Below are 17,540 nucleotides of genomic sequence, written 5' to 3' on the forward strand. Positions count from 1 at the left end.
ACCTGGTCAAGTTTTTGAAGTAAAAAAAGAAGTATGTGCCAAGGCAAAAACATATAGCGGTCTCAATGACTTCATTATTTGTTGACAGTATTTAATATCACATTTTTGCTTCTGTAACTGAAAATTTCCTTATAATAAAAATAAGCTACAGCCCATAAAAGAAGAAAAACTATTAAACTTTCCGTAATTCCATTATAATTCTGACAGGAACATTCAAAGAACTAGAGCCTGTGGTGCTATTTCACCACTGCCAAGAACAAAATTCTGGTCCTTTGACACTGCAAAAAATGACTTTAGCAAAGGCCTTGGGTACATGACAAGCACAGTATTTTAATGTGTTTGTAAAGGGTACTACTTACTAGAAAAGTATGCTTGAGTTGTTGGGGCTTTTTTTTGTTTTGTTGTGCGTGTGTGTCTGTGTGTTGCAAAGGCTGGAGTGCAGTGGCACGATCTTGGCTCACTGCAACCTCCGCCTACCAGGTTCAAGCAATTCCCATGCCTTAGCCTACCAAGTAGCTGGGATTACAAGTATGCATCATCACACCCAGCCAATTTATTTTTATTTTTTAGTATAGACAGGGTTTTGCCATGTTGCCCAGGTGGTCTTAAACTCCTGGCCGCAAATGATCTGCCCACCTCAGCCTCCCAAAGGAGGCTGGGATTACAGGTGTGAGCCACTGCACCCAGCCGAATTATTGGTATTAATTCTTTGGAATCATACTGTGAACACAATGGCTAAAATTGGGCCATGGGAAGATAGCAGCAGGAAGAGAAGATAGGGAGCATATTTTGCCTTCAGTATATAGCTCTATAACAATCAACTGACAAAGAGCTATAGAAATCAGAGTTTACATTTTACTTTCCTCTGATTTACTCTGAATTTTTAGAGCAAAGTAAAAGTGCATATGTAATGGAGGAGATGGTGGATATTTGAATAGATAATGCAAGAATGCTTCATCTGAAATTCATTTCTATTCTCTCTGGTGGCCACTTCTCTTTAAGGGGCCAGATATAGTTCATTTAAAAATAATTATCATGTATTGAACCTTCATAATAATGATGGATTTTTACTGAAATCAAATTGAATTATTCATGTACTGTGTCACTTTTTGTACATATTAACAATTCACTTCTCCTGATGTTCCAAAGGGGGAAAAATACACACAGGGAAAGAAAGCGTTAAGCTTAAAGAGCTCTTTGGAGAGGACGAAAGAAGATACTTCATCCATCAGCTTTCAAGAACAAATTAGATAAAGAATTCACTCCAATTACATTTAGGGATTATCAACATTTATTACTTTTCTGTAACAATAGAAAAATGGTAATGATGGTTATAATTCAAATTTATTTTCAAGATTTGGGCGCTCTGCCACAAAAAAACTCATCCAATATGATGTAACAATTAAAATGTAACATATTAAAATTATACTCCTCACTTATTCAGCAATGAAAAAAAAAAAAAAAAGACTCCCAAAGAGACCAAAAAAGCTCATCCTACTTTAGTTTTTAAAAATTATTGCACATTTATAAGAGCCAAAGAACTGAAAATTGTAACAACTTATATTTGATGAGAAGGAATATCTTTTGTTCTCAAATACATCACTAGCTACTTGGTTCTTCTGATACATAAAATTACCTCCTCGTTATTTCTTTGTCTTCTCAATGATACAATTTTATCAACAAATGTCTTATTTAAACATCAGCAATAGCAAGGAGTGTTTAGGTTCTTGCTTTAAAAAAAATAAAGTCCTACGGTGTAGACTGTTAATTCTGGGTGATAATTCAGCAGAATGTTGATAATTCTAACCAGGGTCACTTATTAAGACAGACATCTGCTTAAAATGAAAATGTGCTTCTCTTTCCAAGCGCTGTATTTTCTACCTCAGTGAGATGTCTGAAGAAACACATTAAAACATTTTTTAGTTTTTCATTGGAAAAGAAGGGAACACTGTACTTATAAAATGTTTTCAGTTGATTGACTTGACCTCAAAAGGAAAAGGCACACTAAGTAAAGATGGCACAGAGGACTGAAGTAATTGCCATCTTCCCTATCCTTCAGTCAGTCCTGGAGAGATGCTGGAATGCAGGGACAACAGCAGTACTGGAGTCCTATTCTAGGTGTCAAGCATGGCCCCAGGAATGTCATACAAAGGAAAGCAGAACTCAGAAACTAAGTTTTGAAGCTGAGAGTACTGAGTACCTCATATATGTCAGTCAGGTACAACAAACAAACCCAGAAATATGAGATTTCAGTTTATAAATTCAATAATATAAATGCAGACTCATGCTTTTACTTAAAGATAAATTAATATTTCAATACAAACAACACATTATTAATAACTCTTATTTACCTTAATGGGGCTTCCAAGTCAAAGACCAAGGCTATCCCCATGTAAGTGAGAATAAGCAAACAAAAGTAAGGAAAACCCCCATTATTCCTCACATTTTGTTTCTGAAACAGTGTCTAGCTCTCTCCCCCAGGCTGGAGCACGGTGGTGCGATCTCAGATCACTGCAGCCTCCACCTCCTGGGTTCAAGCGTTTCTCATGCTTCAGCCTCCTGAGTAGCTGGGACTACAGGCGCCTGCCACCACGCCCGGCTAATTTTTGTATTTTCAGTAGAGACAGAGTTTCACCATGTTGGTCAGGCTGGTCTCGAACTCCTGACCTCATGATCCTCCCGCCTCAGCCTCCCAAAGTGCTAGAATTACAAGCGTGAGCCACCGCACCTGGCCTATTCCTCACATTCTTATTTGATCTGAAGGAAGGTAAAACAGCACTTGATAGAAAAACAAAAAGTTAAGGGAAACAACTTGGTATTTTTTCCCACTTCTTCAAAATCTGAATAGAAGTAGGTGGCAAGTACACCAAGAAGGAAAATGAAAATAAATTATACTAGTCTTTACATTATGAAGAAAAATTCTAAGGAAGGTCAGAATAATACCTTAGTTTTTGAGCACTAATTTTTTCTTCATGAGATACATGCTTAGAACTGATCAAATAAAGTGACTTCCTGATTAATGAGAAATCTGCATCTTTTAGTTTTCTTTAGAAGTAATGCAGGGAATGGTATACAGGAAGAGAAGGCTTTGAGCTTGAAATCAAGGATTTTTAACTAGACGTAAATCAACTGCTTAAAAACAAACACTGTAAATGATAATGCTTATGCAGATGTAAGTGGCAAAAAGCTGCCCGTATTCTTACCGAACAGGAGGTTTTACATTATGACAATGAGATGGTTGTGAATTCAAGGAAACAGGGTGGGATGAAGGAATCTTGTATTCATCATCATCTTCCTCTACTGGGTCTCTTGTTTTCTCTGAAAGAGAATTTGCTAACGGACCAGTACACCTACCAGGGGAAAAAAAATTCAATCTAGTTTAAGCATAATATTCAAAACAGGCAAGTCTGATGTGACATATTCAAGTCAAAGAAGCTACTTTATCACTTATGTTCATTATTCAATTACAGGGTATCATCAGAGAAGCTGTTCTTATATTAAATACAAATGAAAAGGATTTTCAATCTTTTGTTAAGACTCTTGATGGGATAAAATAATTTTCATCCTTACAATTTTAAATGGAACAATAGGAAAAACTAGTAACTTGTCGAATAAAATAAAAAGATGTTGGATTCGTAAGATAAAATGTATAAATTTATTCAAACCAAAGCTATTAAAATATTAATATTTTATCTCAATTTAAATTAAATGGGTAAAGTATGATGTTAAAATCATAAGCATGGTAGTTTTATATATTAAAGAAGTCTTTACAGAACGGTCAAACTTTTTGTCTCCTGTGAGTATTATTTATAGTTGGAAAAATACCCAGTTTAATTCTGTAAAACTTAACTATACGGTGAAATTATAGTTGAAGTTGTTAGGTTTTTCTTCCTACCAACAACTGAGAGCTAAAAATGAATGGAATGATTAGATGTAGATAATGAGATAACTTATTTTTAAGTCTTTGAAGTAGAGTACATTATTTTTATGGTTTAGATTCCCTGGCTAAATAAAAGAGAATTAAAATGAGTAAAAACATCATCTCATATCAAAAATATTAAGGATTTCACTTATCCGTAAGAGTAAATAAACCAAATAAAACAAACCCAAACAAATAGGCAAACATAAACATAATGTTTTTCATAGCTGTTGCTACTGGAGTTTAACCCTGGCTGAAGCCAATGAAAAATGCCAAAGCAGAAATGCACAAACTCAACCTGATTCATGTTAGGAAGACGAAGTAGTTTGCAAGGCATTGCAAATACACTAATCATCATGAACCGCATGAGAAATCTGTTCAATTTAAAAAGAAAAAGAAAAAACAAAAAACAAAAAACAAAAAAAAAAAACTAAGTGACTGCAATTTTGAAGCACCTTCTGTAGAGGGAGCAAGAGGCCTTTGGTATATTAAACTAACATGCCTGAATTAACATTCCTTTTTATTCCTTTTTATTAGTTAGAACGGAAACAATTTTAGGGGCTTTTCTTTGTGACCATTACAAGAAGGCATTTTGAAAAATCAAAAGATTTAAGTTTCAAAGATATTATCTAAGTCTCTAGGACATTCAAAGATCAAAGAAAAACTAAGATTTTTCAAATGTATTTTTATTGATACCTATCTTTGAAAAAAATTTCAATACTGATCTTTAAATTCTTGTTGTTTCAGCAACCTTAGAATTCACATGAGCGTTATGGGGAGACAAAAGCACAGTGACATAGTGACAAAAGGTCCAATGTCAGTACCTACAGCATAAGCTAAGGGCCTTAATAATAATCTATTATTACACCTATTATGGTTTAACTTTGGAGGATTTACTTTCCAATTAAAGGAAGTTAAGTATATGGGCTGCAAAATGGTGATCTGGTGGCACTGGAGCTGGGAGGGACTTAAAATATTACTTTTCCATAAATTCCTATAAACACAGACATCAATTTAGCCAAGTCAAGGACCAGAATGAGTTCTATTATCAAATGAAATGAGAAATAAATACTGTACATCCTTTCTATGCCTAAGATATTTTCATTTATAATGAATCCCTTTCCATGCAATTCAAGCATACACTATGTAAAAAGAAAACAGTATTTCTCACTAAACATTCAACAACTACTCAATATCAGAAATGTTCTAACATCTGCCTGTTGCAGGTTCCCTCCAAATATTTAAGTTTTCAAAGAAGCAGTTTATTATGAGTCAACAATGGACACTTTTTAAAATCACATATGTTGCGGCTAATTTGATATTTTACTTTCATTGATAGAGAATTTCTCGAGTAATTTCCCCCATTTGTGGCTTTGCCACAAATCAGTTGATTATTTCCAAATGAAGTGAAAAGCAAAGCTCATCTAATACTTCATGGAGTAATAAGGCTTACTGCTAAAACTTACTAGTATAAATTGTTAGCTTAAATGGATTTTAGAGAATTATATCTAGAAGTGAAAAAATAGTCTTCAAGTGGTGTTTGTATCTAAATATGAAAAAAATACTTAGGTGTCCCATTTATCACCATTTTAATAAAGTTCTAAAGATTCAGATTTTATTTTTCTGCTTATGGTTTTTAATAAAAATTTTTAATATCAGTATAATAGTCTATTTAGATTAGAAATAAGCCAATTTATAAGAATAACATTCCAGTGTGTTTTATTTAAGATTACATGGTTTTCATTAAAAAGTAATCTTATCCAGTTCTGAAAAAAAAAAAAAAAACTGGTTTCTATCACAAAAAATAACATGAGAGGATGGTACAAATGAGGTAAAGAAGATGTATATAAAATAGCAAAATAAAGAACTAAAGTCATGTAACTAATTACATCATCTGGAATGACATGTGGGGCTTTATTTTCCTCTACAAACTCATTCAAAAAACAGGTTTAATTTTACTTGTTACTAAATAACTGGTAAAATAATTAGATTTATAATTAGTCATTATCTATTAATATATACAACATTTGACAGTGGAAAAAAATTCTATCTTGCGGGGCATGGGACGATTTTCAGTCACTGACTAAACTTACGGGAAATTTTTAGGATACCAGAGGAATAAAGCTGAATAAATGATATTTGGCTGACTCCACATTAAAGCCTACCATTACACTTATTACTGCAATCCCTTTATATTCTCATCCTACATTCACGGAATGTTCTGCACTGTTGCTGTTATTACTGAGTTAATACTCTGGTAATATATAGAGACACACACTCTCAAAGATGCACAGTCACCCTCCCCACAACCTGGACATTTTATTAAATTCATAGTGTTAGCTATTTGAGCCTTCAGTGATAAATACTTTCACCTTCTACATATGCACATTTGAAACAAACCAAGAAACAGGTGAATTTTCAGGCCAGCACAGGAGATAGTATCCAATGCTGTGCTTAATTAGTAAGCTTGTTTTCTACACATAAGGATCTATCTTCCTTTAATAGTATCTGAAGGCAAGTAATGAAAGATATCTTCTGTTAAAATAGAATCGTTAGAGCTTGCCCTATACATTATTCCATATTTCTTATATTACATTATCCCAATCCTAACAGGGAAAATGTCTAACTCAAAGAAATAGTCCAGAGAAGAGACAAAACAAAATATAGCTGTATTTGAAATGATTTTTGCACATGTGCCACATATAAATCATTTCCTCAAAACACTAAATTTTATCATATAAATGCTCATTTTGAAGGGTCTTTCATGACATCAAAAACGTCTGTGTGGTATACTATCAAGCTTTGAGATAAGCTTTACTTATGAGCATTTTCACTAACTTGTTTGTAAATCGGAGAAACAGATTTGAAGCTGCTTTGTACTTGTGTTCTATCCAGCTTCCGTGCTCTTCACACAGATAACCTCATGGTTTGCTACCTTACTTCCTTCAAGTTTCTATTCACATATAACCTTTCAGAGAGGTCTTTCCTAATGACCTTACCTAAAGTATAAACCTCTCTATCATTATTTATCCTCTTCCCTGCTTATTTTTCCTCCTAGCACTTACCACTAGCTGACAATATACAATATACAATATACAATATAGTTACTTGTTTACTTTCTCTTCTCCCTAACTAGAGCTTAAATTCCAAAGAGGATAAAGGATTTTATCTTGTACACACTGAATCTCTAGTCAGTAAAGCAACTGAATGAAAATAGGACAGTTAGGTGAAATTTGTATTCTCTGTTTATGGAACCAAAAATATAAGCACTTATCTCTTTAGGAAAATATATATTATAAGAATATATATTCATAAAAATAGACAATACCACTTCCAACAACAAAAAAACCTTTCTTACAAAAATGCAAACCAAGTAATATTGGTTCATGGGTATTTGAAAGCCTAAGTTTAATATGTCAAAAGTACAAAAGGTCCATCTCTAAAAGACAAGGCACACACACACAAAAAATTCTAAAAAAAAAAAAAAAAAAAAAAGATATTCCTTAACATTTCAGAACATTATCTTACCTGGAAGTAATTACTCCATTATTACTTGTAATAATGCCTCTGTTCATTTGCCAAACTATTGTGTGTCAAGTAAAATAAATATTTCCTTAACTATTCAGAGTATCATTTAGTTTTAATTTTGAAAAATCAAATTATTTCAAAATAAATATAATTATTAAATAAATAATGTAAACTATAAAGTAAAAAGAATCCACATAGGATTATTTTGTTCTCCCTCCAAAACAGTAATTACCCATGTTTCTAGGATTTACTTAAAATTTTATATTTATAGCTAAGTGTCAAAGATGTTAAGCAGAAACCATTTAGAAAAAAAACATTACTTTAGAAAAAAAACACTTTAGAAAAAAACATCATTTTTGAAAAATTAAGTATATAGATACAAGTAACTTCAGATTGCTTTTATAACAGTCTATTTTTTAGAAGTAAATTTCATACTCTTCTAGGTCTCAAGACAAATCACACGATAAAAGTCAAATAACTGCAAAGATAGTTTACCAGGAAAGGAAACATTATCACAGAGCAGCCTCTGACATCACGTAAATGGGAAGCAGTAAACAGTACCAAATATTTAACAATACTATTTCTGTAAATATTTATATCAACATAGTATAAATACAAAGGTAAATGCTAGCTTTGACATTCTTGGATTTAACATTGGAGTTTTCAACATTTGTGAGAACTAGAGAAGTGTATGTTTGATAGCAATGTGTAATTTTGCTTTGGCCTGATTTTGAAACATGCACCAAGAGTCTAAGATGGAAATGAATTCTAAAACATCCGACATTCTTATTTCCGTGAGTGGCATTTTGCTAAGACCTCTGTTCTAAGACCATCCAGAGTCAGGACTCTCGACTCGCTGTTAGGTTGCCAGGTTTGCCATCAGTATTCTTTAAAAAAACACACTGTATAAAACCTAAAAAGCTAAATCTCAAACGGATTTTGGAGATAATTTAAGTTAAACAGATCCTCTCTTCTATCAGATGGGGAAAGGCCAGAGAAGTTACCCTGTTAAAAATAAGACAAAGGCTGTGGTGGTTCATGCCTGTAATTCCAGCACTTTGGGAGGCCGAGGCAGGCGGATCACAAAGTCAGGAGTTCGAGACCAGCCTGGCCAATATGGTGAAACCCCATCTCTACTAAAAATTTAAAAATTAGCCGGGCATGGTGGCGGGTGACTGTAGTCCCAGCTACTTAGAAGGCTGAGGAGGAAGAATCGCTTGAACCCAGGAGGCAGAGGTTGCAGTGAGCTGAGATCGCGCCACTGCACTCCAGCCTGGGTGACAGAGTGAGACTCTATCTCAAAACAACAACAACAACAAAAAAAGACAAATACTTAATGGTGGAGTCAGGTGTGGTACAGAGTCTGATTTTATTCTACTGTTCACATCAGCATTCCATGCTGGTTTTATAATAAACACAGTGCATAACGAAACAATTAAGAAAAATGCTTATGATACTGTTAAGAAAGGAGGGCATAAAATTATCTCTACAATATAATCTAAACAAGGTATAAACAAGTTTAAACAAAAAAGTCAAAATGTTAAAACTCTGGTCATATTTAGCATCTGCGTATGCTTATACTTATGTATCTCACTTTTTTCTTTGTTTTATATACTTTGCATATTGTCTACAATGAACAACTGCTACCTACAGAGTCAGAAACAAAAATAAACTGGAGAGATAAGTGTGCCATTAAAAGCTAACATTTGTATTGCTAACTATGGCTGACATGCAGCATGTAAAACTGAAAACTAATTTGCTGGTAAGCGTGCACTGTTAAAATATTACTCTAAGTGAAACAACTGCACTGTTTCTGAGCGAAAAATCAAGAGTAAATAGGGAGAAAATATGACTAATTTTAGATGCACTTACAAACTGAAGTATTAGAAAAAATACATTTTACTATGAATTTGTTATTCTTGCTTCATTTACAGGAGAAGCAGGTATTTAATGTTAAATACAAATGAAGCAAACTGCAACTTCCAGCTTCCTTGCCAATATGAATTTAATAAACAGAATGTGAAAATTTAATCTCTAATTAGCAAGATTTCATTTTCTAATGTCTTCTGAGTTATGAGAGGTAATTGAGCTTAGATGTTTTATTACATGCACATATATCCAGAGTTCATTTAGGGCTAGAATATCATCACATGTTGTCACTGATTTAGAGCCTACTACACAGAGTATGTGTAATTGCTTCCAACTCCTATGTCTGCTAAATATCTGGCAGTTCCAAGAGAAGTTCCCACTGGAGAATGATCTAATTCGACGATGTCAAATTTCACACCCTTGTTTTTTCTCATATGCCACCTTTCCCAATTGTGCGTGTACTTTTTTAGTCAGGAAATGCCCAGCCCTCCATGAAACATCCTTCATTCACAAAGACTATAACAGTCTCTCCTCCAACCTCATTTGAAACTACTAAGTTAGCATTATAAATGTTAGTGCATACCATTCTCTAGTGATTTCGTATATGTTAATGTTATTTACCAAAGCAGACTGTAAATTTCTTGGGGGCTGGGATCTACCTTATTTTTCTTTTGCATTGATATGTATAGTGGGAGTTCAGTGAACTGCAGATGAAGGAATGAAGAAGCTCTAAGACTTTCAATTGGAAATAAGGACCTCAGCAGATAAAATTTAAATCAACTGACCAAGCATCCATGTATTCTCTGTGTACTTACTTACTACATGCAAATCATTTACTTAGTATATATCAAATACAGTAAGATGTCATGGGAGATACAGAACACAGTTTTTGCCCTCAAAGTCTTGTAATCTTTTTAATTGGAGAGCCACATTAAAATCAGAAAACAGTATGGCAGAGTATATTATTAAATGAGTAGAAAATAAACTGCAGGAAGAGGAATGTGAATCAGTTTTAATCATTACAATTGAAGAAGTCATAGATCATTTCACAAAGATATACAGCCTGAGATACAGACCTTTAGGATAAAGATTAGGAAAAGGTAAAGTACAGGAGGAACAGCATAAAAATCTCAGAAAGCCAGAAAAAACAATCCAGATAAAATCACAGGGCAAGTATCAGGAATCACTGAACAGTATTTTAGTTGGGTAAAATTCTGTAGGATCTTACTGTTAGCAGAAGAGTATAGAATTAATTTAATAGAAAAAGGGAAACAATGCTGGTTTTTGAGTGGGAAAGTGACCTGGGGAAGGCAGAATTTAAATTAAATGAACTCAGTTGTAGTGAACAAAATACACTGGAGGAAAGGCAGACATCCTGATTTCATATAAAGAGCAGGAAAATTAGAATTGGGATATCCAGTTTATCCTGGTTTAACTTGGGAAGATACCAATGAGAGATATCTAGTGTGCCTCTGGGGCCCCATTTTTCAAATGAGATACCCAGTTATCTCATTTTACTAGCCCTAAACCCACTGATACTAAATCTCCATCATATGAGATTATCAGTTGCTCTTTCAGTTGTCCAGCTCTGAGGCAAAGCTAGAGCAATGGAGAAGAGTACAGGAACATGAAAAACTCCAAAAGAGTAATCAAAAGGACTTGGTAGCTGAATGGATGTGAGAAATGAAAAAACTGGTGGAACCACAGATTATGTTATGATGTCAAACTGGAAAGCTGAGATAAAATGGGATACCTCTGAGGAGAGGTAAATTTGAAGTGATACCTCATTGTGCTACTCTGTCCTCTTTGATGCAAGGAATACTTAGCTTTCTCTCCCTGTTGCTCATGTGTAACCTCAAGAGTTTAGGTAAGTCTCACAGATGTTGTGGTTACCAGCAAAGTATCGGGAAGGAACTTAATTTATGGTAATTTAGTTTGTAAATACAGCTGGCTGTTTACTATCAATGACTTTCTATTCGTCATGTAGTGTCTGTATTGAGAACCTCTCAAAACCACTCTTTACCATATCTTGATGCACAGACAAGTGATCTCCAAATTCAACAAAACTCACTTTATGCTAGGGAGGAGGGTGGTAACTGGAGGAGGAGGAGAAAGCCGGGGAGGAACGTCATATTCTTCACTTCCAAGATGACCATTGGAAAAGACCTGAAAGTAAATCAAATGGTTAGTTTCCAAGAATTTAACTTCCGAAGGACTTTACAGCAATAGCTGCTCTTAGGTAACCTACCATTTTGAAGACAATGTGTAAGTTCAGTATATTTAAATAAAAGAAATGTCATACAAGTTATTCAGGAGTCAGTAGCACCACACTGACAAGTCACCACCGCCCAAAGTGGTTCAAGGTTATACAAAAAATAAAAATGTTATACCATGATTCTTAAACACTGAGAGGTAATATTATAATTTATATAAATCACATACAGATATTATTGGCTAAATAGGTAAATAATAAAATTCACCAACTATGATCAGGTTTTATTGAAAAGTTAGCATTCTTTATAAGGGGTAAAGAAAAAAGCAGCCACTGATGTTATTCTTTTTTTAATTCCTTCCAAATTAAATTGCTCTAAATTATATTTCTCCATGGTGAACGGAACATTCTTAAACTTTCTGATAAAACAGTACATTAATATAATCAGAAGTGCCTTTGTTCTTTCATGGTTGAAGCTTCTGCGCTAAAGATAACTAGAGACCTGTTCTGGCTTTCCAAGTGCAGGCAAATTTAAACACAATTTTCAGTTAGTGAACATACAAACCACAATTTCTAACTTGCTCATATGGGACCATCCAAAGCCAGTGTTCAATTACTCTGAATTAGGGAATTCTGGTGTCTAGATTTCTGTTACACTATAGGAAATATCTGAAAAACTGTTCTTTGTTTCTCTTACAATTTGAAATTATAGCAACTTAAACGTGGGGGGTTATGAGAGGATCATTTTGCAGAAACATATTCACAAGAAAAGACTGAACACATTTTAAGACCTGTAAGCAATCATTAAATTTTTATCATGGAGTTCCTTTGTAAACTCTTATTAATTCATATTTAATAGGTAGACTGATGGTGGGGCTAAATGCAAGTGAAGTAATTTGAACAGCGATGGATAATTCAATTGAGGACTTAACAATTACTTTCCCCCATCACATTTCTAAAATGATGTTGAAGCTTTAGAATACAAAATTGAAAAGGTCATACCCTTACCTATCAACTTAAAATAAGAAAAGAAACAAGTTAAAGAACACATTTGAAATTTATCAGCGTGTGTATTTCAGAGCTACAAAATCAAATCTCATAGCATTAAAGTTTCACTAGAGACTGGTCCTAAGCTTTAGTACCAATTTCTCTTTTTTCATGTTTCCCCTTATTAGATTCAATATACTGTAGCCACATCATGACAAAATATTACCTTTAAATAAAATGATTTTATCCTGGGCTTTTGACTGTGACCAAATAACAGAATAAGGAAAAGTGTTCTGAAGTGTGCCAGAAAGAAGAAATTTCCTAATAGATATTAATCATTTTGAAGTATAATAAAATCCTTTAACATAAAAAAAAGGTCTTCTAACTGACAAATACACAAATACTCATTGTAATACTGAGTTTTGGAAGTCATTCTTCATTGGAATTCTTTGCATGCTGTAGGAATAGATACAATGTAAGATATCTGCAGTCAAATTTCCTTAACTCATGTCACAAATACATATAAAACTCATTTGGGAAAATGTAATGTGAATTTTATATGCAATAGTTTGTTATTTGAGGACAAATCATCCAACATAGATAGATGCTTAATAAAATTTCAGCAACAATAAAATAAAAGAGAGATATGGGAATAATAGTTTCAGTTGTATTGGTTCTAATTTAACAATAAACCAACCATAATTTTATAATCAGAACATTGTGAATATATCTTTCAAAAATACCAATACATTCAAACATTTACTGGTATTGAAATTGCTTTCATCTTGCACATTAGGTAAATGAAAATAAAATACTAATAACAGAACTTGCACATTTTTATGTACTACTATTCAATTTCATGAAGAGAAGTCATACAGGCAATGATGGCTATCACTAGTAATAGCACAAAGTACAATTAATGAGGTAACTTACTCTTGGAGGGCAATATCTAAGAAAATTAAATGACTTGTTCCTAATTTTTTGAAACAATCCATTAATCTGCTTTAAAATGCAAATGGCACTTTTTCTAAGTGTTTCAGAAATAACATTTGTTACTGATGTATAGTAACTAAAGGATTTCTATAGCCACTGAAATGCTGTAGTGTCTTTTCTGAACCATTCATTTGATGTTTGGCATCTGATAATATTTTGCTTATGTTCTGTGTACTTATGTTTCATCAAGGAGAATTTAGGCCACGTTGGGCCTCTTTCAAGACAAAAACTCTTATTACTCCTTTACCATTTTACAGCATATGCCTTACGGTGCTTTACACACGGTAGGGCTGAAACGAATATTGACTGCTGATTGGCTTAGATGTACTTATTAACGGAGGTATTAACTAGTGAAATGACTTTCCTTAGGTTTAGCTGAAAGAAACTCATTATTACTGAAATACTCTCAGCAAATATGTGTATGTATATACACACATAAATATATATACATACACACACACACACACACACAAACAAATTATATATATATATATACAAAAATTATATATATATACAAACAAATTATATATATAATTTGTTTAATGGCTGTTATTCCTGCAAACTGTTCATAAATATGTACTGAGGGTTGACAATATGCCTAATACGAAAATTGGAATTCTGTATAGTTCTTTCCTAATTATTAGATTGAGACAGCAAAGGACCTAAATGTGCAGGTACTTTATAAAGTGATGATCATGTTTCTGTTCATCTAAAATGGCTGTTTGTATTTATGGATAGTGACTAAAGGACAAGATTTAACATTATGTCATTCTGAATTTCATGTTCTCACCTGCAACCATTTCATTACACCAGAAAATCATTTTAGCTGCCACTACCTGAGTACAATAAATCACAACTTTGGGGGCTAAAAATAAATACTTTATATATTGTCAAGATATCTAAAAAACCTCTTTGCAAATGGTAAAAAAAAAACTGTAGTTCTTCAAATGTACAGACTGACAGTATCAACTGAAGCAGTTCACACTGAAACCTCACTGAATCCTCAACTAAGAAACATCTTTTCATCCTCTGTATTCTTAGCTCACTGTCCCAAATCTATCACAATTGCATTGGAAATGCCACCAATTTAAATCTTCTAAATTCACAATTCTAATCCTAGTATTCCTCTGCCAGAAAAGAAAACTTTAAATGTTCTTTCCTGCCTACCAAATGATGATTACTTAATGTAGAATTCAAGACACTTCATAATTGGTTTCAACTTATCTTGCCATGGTCTTACCTCACCTGCCCACTCTTTTTATGCTATAGGCCATCCAAAACTGACTGTATTATCACTAAACATATTCTCCCACCTCCATGCTATTCCTTTCTGTAATAACTACAAAAACAACAGCTGCCAGTCTTTTAATGTCTATAGCCAGTGACCCTCTTGCATGAAGCTTTACTACTTTTTCAGTCCTGCGTCTTGGAATTTTTTTTCTTCTTGGGGATCCCACACATTTTCTGGATGCTTCTCATATGCCTTACCTCTTAATCACATACCTGTCTCATCCCGACTAGCTTTTCTGTGCTTTATTCCTCTTTGTATTCCCCAGAGTGTCTTGAACATGCTAGGTACTCATATAGCTGAATTAGGTAATGAGGTTGAAGAAATAAGAAAACAATAGTGGAAGTATAGACTTGTGAAAGAAGTATAAACTGACTTGTATAATTTATTAGAAATCTAGGTTATCTTAGATTAATATTTCTCTAAATGCCTCAAGGTATCATCTAATCCTAAAGTGTAAAATGTTTTCTTGTGATTCAGATATTGTTTAAAAACTGAAGATTAAAACATTTGGGACCCTTGAGATACACAGAACACAATTTTGTGAAAATCTTCACACAATTAAGAAAACCATTTTTAAGAAACCTTACTAAACACAAGCCTTTTCCCGATCTTACACATGTCAACCCCTATGCATGTCAATCCCTACACATGCTACCTCAAAAGTACCCCTATATTTTGTCCTTCAACATCAGACTGAACATAAAACCAGTACACACAGAGGACTAATTTTCTGAAAGATAGCCCTCAAAATTTATAGATAACTTTAAGGTCATTAATATAAACATCTGCCTCTCCACCAAAAGTACAACAAGCCACAACTGCAAAAAGGGAAATCATTTGATGTATTTATCTTGCAACGTCTTCAAAAAATTATCATACAAAGGTCATCTTTAGAACAATGTCACTGTAAGTAACATGACCAGTTAAAGATAGTTTTATCACAAAAGAAACAACAACAGTATTCTTACTGCCTCAAGAGAACAAATAATGACAGTTGGGTACAATGTTAATATCTAGAAATAAGTAGATACATTTCAAGTTTCTAGTCATTTTTAATATACTTTGGTAGAACTATTTTCCTCAGATAATTAAAACAAACCATCAACGACAGTAAATATCTAGCCAACAAGATGTCTATTAAGGAACAGCTTTATAAGGTGACTAAAATCTAAGACTTTCAGAGAATGGAAACAATGATATAGGATAGAAATCTCTTACCAATAAAGTCAGATAAATAAACTTAATAACTCTAAGCCTGTAGATCCACATTTAAAAAGTACTACCTTGACTAGCTTTTGATTATGCCAGGTATGAGGGGAAGAGTAAAGGGAGTAAACGAATGTCACAAAAAATTCTTACACTTCATTTTAACTCTGAGCTAGAAGAATTTTTTCCTCAGAGCTCTCTACAATTACCAAATGGAGTAATTAGAGCTTAATTTATTCCCATTTCCCCTACCATTCATTGTTCTAGTTACAATGCAAACAGAAAAGGCAACTGGTTCTATTGGATGATGGGAACTGACATACTGACAGGACAAGTAATGAAGGGAAGCGAGTCCTCGCCCATCGACAGGGTATTGACTTTTATAAATTCCCGTGTGTTCCACATGTAATAATTAGTTTTCACTTCAATTTTTAGTACTTATCTACATTTTCTTATCTCTAAAATGGGAAGATGCTATTAAATTTGAAGCTTTGCCTCTAATGAAAACTACTAAACCTAAGCGACAGTTTTTATGATTTGACCAAAAAAAAAAAAAAAAAAAAAAAAAAGTGTATTTGCTTACATTAGGTAGTCTGATGAATTATGTGAACAATAAAACAGTCTCCAAATATCTAAATCTCCACACTCTTTATCCCAATGATAAAGTAAGACAAAACAAAATGGCACTATTAGGTATGCAGGGTGAAAATATGTTATTAATATCTACTATTTTCATTAAAAATCTTAGTCCCTTTAAAAAATAAAAATATCTCCCCTTTCTCTTCATCCGCTCTCTTTTTCTTATTGTATATGATCTACATATTTAAACTGACTACTCTTCTGCAGAGGAAAAAAATCCTATTTTAAACATGAAAACTATGCAGGATACATAAAAACCTGTCCATTTGTAACTCCTTGCATATCATGGCCATATTCTTCCTCCACCTTTTCTCTCCTGGCCTACAGCTGCCTACACTCAAACCCAAGCACATATACTTCTTTTTCTCTACCACTGGCTTTAGTGTTAGATTACTAGCGCCAAGTGAGTATTATATTATAAGCTTAACCAAGTTATAACTTGGTTATTGTCTACCAAACATTCATTAGGAACTATGCTAAATAAAAGAAAAAAGGAGTGAAACAAAGATGTTTTGGTTTATAAAACAGACAACTATTTTGAATAAAAATGCCAAGTGTTACAACTTATTTTGACACTCTATGTCCAGCTGTTATTTTTGGTTTTATTCCTGAACCAAGTGGTAGAGAAATTCAGATAATTGGAAGCTATTATCCTAGATACCAGGTATTATTATTATTCCATTTTATATAAAGGAATAAAATAAAGTTCCACTTTATTTATAAGGAAAATAAGTGAGGTTGGAGACAAAGATGAAGTAAGTTGCTATATACACAAAGCCAGTACATTCTAGAGCAGAAAGTGAAATTCAGGCCTGATTTCAGAGCCTGGTAACAAACTCCAACCCAGGATCACAGAAACTGAGAATTACAGGATCCTAAGTGATTATGTCAGTTGT

General features: G+C 33.3%; 1 protein-coding gene across 6 annotated transcripts in view; it reads right to left on the reverse strand.

Moving 5' to 3' along the window:
• CBLB (Cbl proto-oncogene B) overlaps nucleotides 1-17,540 on the reverse strand; it is a 218,756-nt gene that overhangs the window by 26,731 nt on the left and 174,485 nt on the right. For all 6 annotated transcript variants that reach the window (XM_030940505.1, XM_030940511.1, XM_030940517.1 and 3 more), the window contains exons 13-14: nucleotides 11,388-11,482; nucleotides 3,204-3,350 (exon numbers count right to left, since the gene is read on the reverse strand). In XM_030940505.1, coding sequence (XP_030796365.1) covers nucleotides 3,204-3,350; nucleotides 11,388-11,482 — 242 coding nt within the window. The remainder of the gene's footprint in view (nucleotides 1-3,203; nucleotides 3,351-11,387; nucleotides 11,483-17,540) is intronic.

This window comes from Rhinopithecus roxellana, chromosome 1, assembly GCF_007565055.1.
Source record: "Rhinopithecus roxellana isolate Shanxi Qingling chromosome 1, ASM756505v1, whole genome shotgun sequence".
NCBI lineage: Eukaryota > Metazoa > Chordata > Mammalia > Primates > Cercopithecidae > Rhinopithecus > Rhinopithecus roxellana.